Source organism: Prinia subflava, chromosome 1 (genome assembly GCF_021018805.1).
Source record: "Prinia subflava isolate CZ2003 ecotype Zambia chromosome 1, Cam_Psub_1.2, whole genome shotgun sequence".
Taxonomy (NCBI): Eukaryota; Metazoa; Chordata; class Aves; order Passeriformes; family Cisticolidae; genus Prinia; species Prinia subflava.
Window position 1 is genome coordinate 141,027,251 of NC_086247.1, and position 9,298 is coordinate 141,036,548.

Below are 9,298 nucleotides of genomic sequence, written 5' to 3' on the forward strand. Positions count from 1 at the left end.
GAGGATGGTGGTAGCTTATTTTCCCCAAGTTAACCTGAAATGTGAGGTGAAGAAGAAAACTGAGAGTCTTATTTTCAGCCCAGCTTTTTCCTGGGGCACAGCACAGGCACACCGTGCCCGGGACCAGCAGTGCTGGTGCACCTTGTGGCCAAGGAGTGCTGACCCTGCAGGGATCCTGCTCCGAATGGGAGCTCCCTCCACCCCTGCTGAGGGGCTGCTGGGTGTCAGAGCCCCGGTCAATCACCCTTGAGATCTTCTGAGTGACCTCCAAGCAGCTTGAGGGAAGCACCAAGCAGTTTCAACCAAAAGGACTGATATAAATTAAAAATAAGTGATTTGTGACATCTTGAAAACCAGCCCTATTGTTAGGATTTTTATTTTTTAAAGCTTCCCCTGTTTTTCATTCTTTTCTGCAGTGAGGCTTAGCCTGCTGGCTGGCTCAGCACACAGAGGAGAGCTTGGTGGGGCTGTGATTGACAGGGCCATAGAGTTCTGTCAAGGAGGTTTTGATTTAAAAACCAAGTGGTTTGGGGAAATGTCAGTGGGGTGGCTTCCAGTGACCTGAACTAAAGTTGCCTTTCAAACACAGGGATGCTCATCCTTTTCTATCCCCTCTCATCCATCTGCAATTCTTGTGGGGAGACACAGAGGTCTCTGTTATTTCCTAGTCTATGCTATTTTTTCCTCTCTCCCTGTCTTTCACCACTGAAGCATCCCAGCAATGCCAGGAGGCTGGTATGCCCTGGGAGGGTAAGAATAGTCTACAATGGCACAGATACTCCTGTTGTTGTTTGTCCACTTGCAGTTGCCTGGACAGAGGGTCCACACAGAGGTAGGAGCAATTGGATCTGATAAGCTAGAGCTTTTGCAAGACAATGAGTTAAAGCCTGAACAAGATCAACATTCAAAACTAACAGTTCTGTTCAAATCATCAAAATAATCCTTCATCAACACATTGTTTTGGCTGAGTTCCTGATTTCTGTCCTTGACCCTTAGCAAAATTCCTTCCTTTTTTATTTTTTCTTCCCTTTTTTTACCCCCTTTCTTCCCTGTCTAGGTCTAATCTCCTTTGGAAATGAAAAAACTGTTAGGGCATCTGGAGCTGGAAGTGCTTTGAGCCTGTTCAAACATGGAGCACTGGGACTCACTGGGATTTTTGATAGTCACACTCAATTATAACGTGACTATTGTAGGTAAGTACATTTAAAAGAGCTCTCTTCTTTCTTTTGCTGCTTCAGATCCTGAAGTGCCCTACTGATGATCAACTTTAATTTCAGGCTATAGTTCTGTGATCTGTACAGTAAGTTGTTTTCTTGATACCTGATAGAAGAGGTTAATGTATTTCTTTTCTTGTTAAACAGATTACTTCTCTCTCTCTGAACCTTGTGTGAAATATTCTGGCAAGGTTTTCAAATTTGGGTGTTCTTGATGACAGGCCTTCTTGTCAGCTGGAAGAGGGATCATGGTAAAAACACACAGAAGTAATGCTGAACTTATATCACATAAAGTGAATGGTAGAATGTATGCAATAGCTTTAGTAACAGATTTCAAAAGTTAAAGATTCTGGAAGATCCACTCTCTTTTACAGGAAGAAGTTTGTGCTGACTACCATTGTGGTTAATTACTGCTTTTCATTCTTTATTTTTGTAAACAAATAAGGATCACATGCATTTTTAAAAAACAGCAAACCAAAACAAAATGCCATTGTCTTTTCCTTAGCTAGCTGTTTGCTGTTTATTTTTTACCCCTATTACTTAAATAAGATTCCGTTCCTCTTTCATGGGCTACTTTGAACAAAATGTGAGCCAGAGAAGAACTTTCAGGGGGCCTTTAAAGACTCTGCCTGCAGCAGTTGCTGTGTTTTATGCTGTGCTCTGCAGGGAGCATCCAGCTGAGCCCCAGCAGGGTTGCTGCAGAGGCTTGTTCTTGTATGTTTAATCGAGATTGGGTCTTTAGGGACAGGGATGCATGCAGGGGTTATCTCTCAAATGTGTGTCACACTAAACTGCTTCCTAAGGAGCCATTGATTTTTCTTAAGCGGTACTCCCTATTGTACATGTTCTAATTAAAAATTGATAGTGAAATAACATGTAGTATTTTTAGCCTAATTAACTAATGAGCTTCAAACACTTTGAGGTCCTCACAGGGAAAAAAATACTACCTAAGGATGAAACATGGTTTGCTAAAGATGACAGATTCTGTGGAGCTGGTGTTTCCTATTGACCCACACTGTGTCAAAAAGTGAGTAAGAGTACAGCCTGCCAGCAAACACAGGAAGCAGCAAAACCACCACTCCAGCTCAGGTGATTAAAGATAAAATGGAAAGGCCTCCATTTATTTATGGTTGGATAATATATTATTTTGCCAGGAGCAGCAGTTTCTCTGATGATCTCTCATAAAGCTGACATATTCTTCACCTTTTTCCACTACAGAGTGCAGTTTTACTGTTCTAGCCCATAATCAGTCTATGGTTTTTAGAGGGCACTTGAACTGTATGTTCACTACAATAACAGGTGTCACACAATGTTGTGGAAATATTTGAATGTTTTAAATTCACACCAACTATTGGGCAATAGCATTATGGGAAATACAGAAGAAAATTCTCCAAGGCAACACCCATAAATAATTGTATAGTTTATAGAAAAATGCTTTGTAATCTGGATTTTTTAAAAGCCTTTATAGTGTATATGGGTGCTATTTCACAAATTGCACTCAAACCCTTGTGTGCATGTGAGATGTGGATTCACTATTAATGACTTGAGCTTTTCAGTACATTTCTCAACCATTAACTCTGCATAATATACTTTTCTTTAGTCACTGAGCCTTACTTTTTCTCTGCCTGTGTTTACAATTTGTGTCTTAAAATTCTTTAAAACAGAATTAATCTTAGAATTCTTTTATGTTGGGTTCCCCCCCAACTTTTTGTTTTTAAGCAGGTATTTTCCTCTTTTCCTGCAGAGGATTATTAAATTAAACTACTTTCTCAAAACTATATCAGGAATTTGTGATGAGATTCAAAAAGAAATGTGAGAAATTCAAATGCTAAACTTAACTTCAGATGTTGAATATGTGTTTGTACATAATGCACTTTTAACTTTTGACAGCAGAATGGTTTATCTTTAAGCCTTCCCAGCCAGGAAAAGGTTTTAGACTTTGACAGAATCATAGAATGGTTTGATGGAAGGGAACTTTAGGTCTGAGTGGAGAAAAGCTGCTCACCGAGGTGAACAAAGGTTGGAAATCGTGGCCAAGATGGGGCAACCAAAGAAGCAACAGAGAGAAATGTGTACATTTGCATACACAAATGTACATTTGTAGAACACTTTGCATAAGTTTGCTAATAAAAAAAATAATAACTAATTAATAGCTTACTGGTAAATACCATTCTAGACATAAAGGAGAGATTTTGTTGGCCAAAGTAAACTGTACATAGAATATCATGGCCAAGACCAAGAACAAATACTATGTCATGGAGCAATCTTCTCTGTCTAGGTGAGTCTCATACTGTCTTACCTGATCTGTATTTTTGAATTAGGAAAAAATTCAAGTGCAGGAATCCAACAATAAGGAAAAACTGTAAGTGAAATGGGAGTTTAATCAGTTTTGATCTCTTTTTGTCAGTGTTTTCATTAGGTTTCAGCTGGCATGGCTTATTGTATGTTTAACTCCTATATTGTCGAGTCTAGATGAAGATTATGGAATATGTCAGCTACACATTTTCACTGGATTTTCAGTCCCAGTCAAAAAAAAAACAAAATGAAAACCAAACAAAAAAACCCTAAAACAAAACAAAAACCCCAAAACCAACCAAACAAAAAACCAAAAGGAAAACAAAAAGGGAGCTAATAAGAGCGGAGGCTATTTCTTCAAATGCCTCGTGTATAGAAAGAGCATCACTGCATGGCCTGCCTTCCTTCTGGGGCTCTGACTCCGTTTCTTGCCTTTCCTTCCCTTGCAGGGAAGGTCTGGCTGATGCTGGTAATTCTGCTGCGGATGGCAGTGGTGGTGTTGGCTGGGTACCCCCTCTACCAAGATGAGCAGGAGCGCTTTGTCTGCAACACCCTGCAACCAGGATGCTCCAACGTCTGCTACGACTTGTTCTCTCCTGTGTCTCACTTTAGGTTCTGGCTCATTCAGACCGTGTCTGTCCTGCTGCCTTATATTACGTTCTGCATTCATGTTCTGCACAAGGCAGCTATGCACATTGTGAGAATGCACTGTGTGGTGCATGGCTGCAAGAGGAACAAGGGTTTGTCAAGCCCCAAAGATGTGAAGGAGCTCTGTAGAAGTGCAGTTGTCAACAGAGTAGATTGTGGTGCAGACAACCTAAGTGTCCTGAATTTTTCAGGGGCATATACCATTCATCTTTTTATTAGGACCCTACTGGAAGTTGCCTTTGCAGCTGTGCAATACTTTCTTTTTGGATTTTCTGTTCCTGACCGCTTTTCATGCTACCACTCACCTTGCACAAGCGCTGTTGACTGTTACATCTCCCGGCCCACTGAGAAATCCATCATGATGATTTTCATCTGGGGGGTCAGCAGCCTGTCCTTCCTACTCAGCCTTGCTGATCTCGTCTGTGCTCTCCGGAGAATGACAGCAAGAAACCAAAAGAAGGTGTTGGCAAACCTCTGCACAGAGAAAGAGTGCATGTTACACCTTCCCCCAGTCCAGCACAGTAGCTCTCCTCCACCTCAAAATGGGGATGGCCCAGTAGCAAACAGCTGTCAGCCCAGTGATGGCTCCTGCTCGCTTCTCTCTGAAGAGGAGGAAGAGGCTGTGCTTCATCCCGAAGGTGTCCCTCAGCAAAGTGCCAGCACTAACCTCAGCAGCAGCAGCAATAAGTGCTGTGTGTCAGCAGACCTTGCTGTTAAGCAGCAGAGCACAGAAGGACCCCTGTGTGCCAGGGACCAGCAAGGAACCCCCTGCAGCCAAGTGAGAACCAGACTTCAGCCAGACTTCAATAAAGACACTGCCCTGGCTTTGAGACCTCAGATGGAGTCTCCCCTTGGAGTTTCTTCCTCTGTTGTTCAGAGCAAGCTTTTAGGGTTCTACCCTTCAGCTGAGCTAAAAAGCCCTGATGCACAATCAAATTATAGCAGCACTAGCTGCCTGAGGTCAAAAAAGTCCGAATGGGTATAGGAGCCAGAGTGAGCACTACGCTGTGACCCTGACTGGGCAAATCATTGCATCACCAAAGAGGCTTCAGGGAGTTTCAGCTGAGTCTCTTGGCTGTGGTTATGCTGCAGAGATGCTCTACCCTGCTGTGTACCTCCATTAGAAAAGAAGCAAACACTTTGGATAAGAGTTTGAAGAGTATTGCATTGCGGGATGTGTTCCTCAGGAAATGTGACATCTTTATGTTTTTCTGCATGTAGGTGGTTTTAAAAGGCTGTGGACTGTTGCTGATGTGACTGGCCTGGTTTTCCAGGAGCATGTGTGAACACTTGTTTACTCTAACCTAGTTTTATTGCAAAATATTGAGCTTAGCAAAGATATGTTTTCTACTGTCAGAAGAAGACTAATTTATCTCCTCATATTAAATTCTCAAAGTTCACTCTAAGACAGGATATTCAAGAAGACTAGACAGCTAATATAACAAAAACACTTGTTTTGTAGCAAAGTGTTAATGTGTCAAAATCCTAGATCTTGTTGCTTGAAGGTGACACCCCTCCCAGCTAGCAGTGCCAGGGCAGTACCTTCTCTGACACTGATGGCAGCAGCAGCCTGACCATGCCTGAGATACTCAACTATAACAACTTCCAGTACCTAGAGGGGCCTAAAGGAAAGCCAGAGAGGGACTTTTTACAAGGACATGTAGGAATTTACAAGGACAAGGAGGAATTGCTTCAAACTGAAGTAGGGTAGGTTTAGATTAGATGCAAGGAAAACATTTTTTACTTGATGGTGGTGAGGCAGTGGAAGAGTTTGCCCAGAGAAGCTGTGGATGTCCTGGATGCCCCATCCTTGGAGGTGTCCAAGGTCAGGCTGGATGGAGCTTTGAGCAATCTGGTTTCATGGAAATTGTCTCTGCCTATGGCAGAGGCCTTGGAAATAAATGATCTTGAATGTCCCTTCCAACCCAAACCATTCTATGAACTACAATAACCTGCAAAACAGAGTAGCTGCATCCACATTAGCTGTTGGGCATGGTCCTGTGCTTGAGAATTTCTTGGGAAACAACAAGGAGCTGTGAGCCAGAAGGGTGTCAGGGAGTGCTCCAGCAGCTTGGCAGGGACTGAGCAGCAGTGCCCGTGCTCTGGCTCCACTGACACATCTACAGGGTGTTGCTTCTCAGCCTTAAATAGTGACACTGGGCTCTCAGTTTCAGGAGGTGGGAGTGAGTCACCTGACCTCTTCTAGGGGTCTCTAAAGGTAAGATGAGTCACTTTCTGGGTATGCCTATTTCTCCCATATATGATTATCTCAGACTTGGGTTTAGGGAAAATGGCTTCTACCCTGAAAGAAGGATATAGTGGCAATGTCTATATCAGAGTGCTTGCCCTCTTTGTCTGACAGACTTATAATGCTAATAATTTGAAAACATGTCTCAATTGAGTGAATCACAGAAGATTTTATTACAGTTATGCCTTTTCTTTCCTTCAGTGTTAATTCTGCAGCATTTGCATAAACGTGATCCAGCACTACAGCACAGCAGTGCGTGAGATGAATTTTCTTTTAGCTACAAGTCAAGGAGGCTGAAGGTTGCACATACCTGCAGATCATTAGTGGGAGTGGATGTGGAGGAGCATGTACCCAGAGAAATGTGCTGCTGGTATTATTCAAATTATTCAGAGGGTATGAAGAGCTGGTATCTGCAGATACTGCTTGGTGCTGGAGTAGCTACGATGCTGTTTAGACCAGGCACAGATCTAGTCTTGCTCTTGGGCTGCCATGTAACAAGTTTCTCCAATATATTAAGGGCTGGGTCCCATGTGCAGGACATGAAGCTTTCACATTCTTCCTTTTCTCTCCTATGTGTTCAGAAGTCTTCAAGACAGGCTGATCACACCTGTGTAGCATTTCTCACGTGTAAGGTGAAGACTAACAATGATCTCTTCTGCATTCCCCCAAAATTAGGTGGCTTAATAGATAGACAGAACTGCTCTTGGGGTCAGGAGCAAAGTACTTTGGGATCCTGAGGTGGGCTATGAGCATTTTTAATTACTACCTTCTAAGTAAGGTTTTCCTCTCTATTAGCTCTGTTTGTTTCTTTTATCGTGCATGCTTGTTGTGTGATTTGTCATTTCCAGGGTAGAAACAGCATTAATTATTAAACTTATCATAGGCAGAAAAACATTAAATATTTAAACTTCTCATCCTCCAAAGCCTCTTTAATGGGGTGTGTGCTGATTACACATGCCATGACAAAACATTGCAACAATGAAACCTTTTATGATTCATTGCATCTTCTCAGACGTGAGAAGGAATGCAAGGAACAAATGTGGATTCAGGCTATTGCATACATCCCACAGCATGAGATAGAAATAGGTTAGGAAAAATAATAAATGCATTTTGGCTGGACACAGTTTGTGGTTTTTGGTGTCTGGTTAGGCATTTTTTAATGACTGAAGAGTCTTATTTCAAATTGGAAGGATCTTTTGTTTGAAATGGAAAGTGAAATTAGTGGATGTCTTCCTTAGTCTGCAGAGACTGGCTTTTGGGTTGTGTTGCTCATCTGCAAACTTGACTGATTTTGGGACTTGTGGATCCATTGGCACATAATTCAGTTAGTGTAATAAGCACTCAATGTGTTTACAAAAACTGCATACTAAAAGAGAAAAATTTGGTGTGGAATTTTCCCTGAGGAGTGAGTAGAAACCTCTGGCACTAACAACCTGCTCCTAGGGCAATGACTCAGAGCCTTTTACTACTATTTCTCCAAGTCACATTTATTAATTACAAAGACTGTGTGGATTTGCCAGCAAGAGAAGACCAAGGGAAGAAGTGTAAAGGAAGTTTGAACTGTTGTGAATGTCCAAAGCTCAAAGAAATGAAGTGATGGTTGGGAGGGACATCCACAGTGGGGAGGAGAAAATAGAAAAAAAAGATCTGTTTGAAAATACAGAGGGGATCCCCTCTAATTTCTCCATGTATTCAAGATCACTGAATGTGGAGGTGCTGTAGATATCTAGATGTCTTAGAGTGAGAAAAGAACTGATAGATGTGAAGCAAAGAAGCAGCAAGGTTTTCTGCTGTCAAAACAAAAATTTAGTCTTTTAGACTCATGTATTGGTTTTGTAAGTCCTTCCAGAAATTATTACATACTCATAAAAATGTTACAAAAGTCTCTTATTACGTTTACTGATGTGTCTTTAAATAATTTCTTAACCCATCTACTTCAGAGAAGCATTTCAAAGATGCGTTGAAAGCACAATACTCCTAAAACTGCCCTCAGGGAGCTTTGTCTTGTGCTCAAAGTGCAGGAGTCACTTGCACCCTGTGGTGGCTTTATGGAACAATACAGAATATATATACACATATATATATTTCTCATCCAGCCTCATGTGGTACTGACCATGAGACTATACAGTAAGGTATTGAACTCCCTGGAAATAAGAGTTGGAACTGATCAGAAAATCTATGATAAAATAGTTTTCATGTAAGAAATAAAATATTTATTGGAAAATTATAAAATGTCTTTAAAATGTTGTTGTCTTAGTATCTTCAATAGCACTTCTTTAGCTAAATAAATATCTAGCAGGCTGCTGGAGACAGAATTTTCATGTTTTCTATACAGCAAAATCAAGTATTGCTGGAAGCTTCTGCAGTTTGAGCATGATTGAACGGAAAAAAATCAATTTTGTTACTTTTAAACTAACAAAAATAGATTTAATTTTTTCACTAAACAATTTTTCAGGTTTTTTTTTTAAAATATATTTTAAAATACCAAAATAAAAGTCAAACTAGTTTAGATGCCAAGTTTCAGTCAATTATAATCACTTTATCCTCTTCTTGCCCTTTTTGGGTTGGGTCACTTTGATTTACTCTCAGCAGCATAACAAAAAGCTGTGACTCTCTCTTCTCTTGTGAAAGACACTCTAGACAGGTGTCTAGGGAATCTATAATTTCCTGTCAGCAGCAGTTGTTCTCCATGAATATCTCAGTTCAGCCCAGAATAAGTATTAAATCTGAAGTTAGCAATGTAGAGACATCATTAATGTATCCTTTCAAGTTATTATCTGTCCTTACATGATACATAATTATTTCAATTATTAGCTTTCTAAAAAAAATCCTTAAAGAGCGTATTAATTGGACATTATATTATTGTAATGTCATGATCACAATGGAGAACAGA

General features: G+C 40.8%; 1 protein-coding gene across 1 annotated transcript; it reads left to right on the top strand.

The window, feature by feature from the left end:
• Positions 1-891: 891 nt before the first annotated feature.
• Positions 892-8,544, top strand: GJD4 (gap junction protein delta 4). The gene is made up of 2 exons (XM_063421064.1): positions 892-1,193; positions 3,959-8,544. Exons 1-2 carry the CDS (start codon positions 1,130-1,132, stop codon positions 5,140-5,142), a joined length of 1,248 nt encoding a protein of 415 aa, XP_063277134.1. The 5' UTR covers positions 892-1,129; the 3' UTR covers positions 5,143-8,544.
• Positions 8,545-9,298: the final 754 nt, after the last annotated feature.

Coding starts and splice junctions, on each gene's coding strand:
- GJD4 (XM_063421064.1), top strand. CDS start 1,130: ATGGAGCACTGGGACTCACTGGGATTTTTGATAGTCACACTCAATTAT. Junction 1,194..3,958: donor TTATAACGTGACTATTGTAG/GTAAGTACATTT, acceptor CTTCCCTTGCAG/GGAAGGTCTGGCTGATGCTG.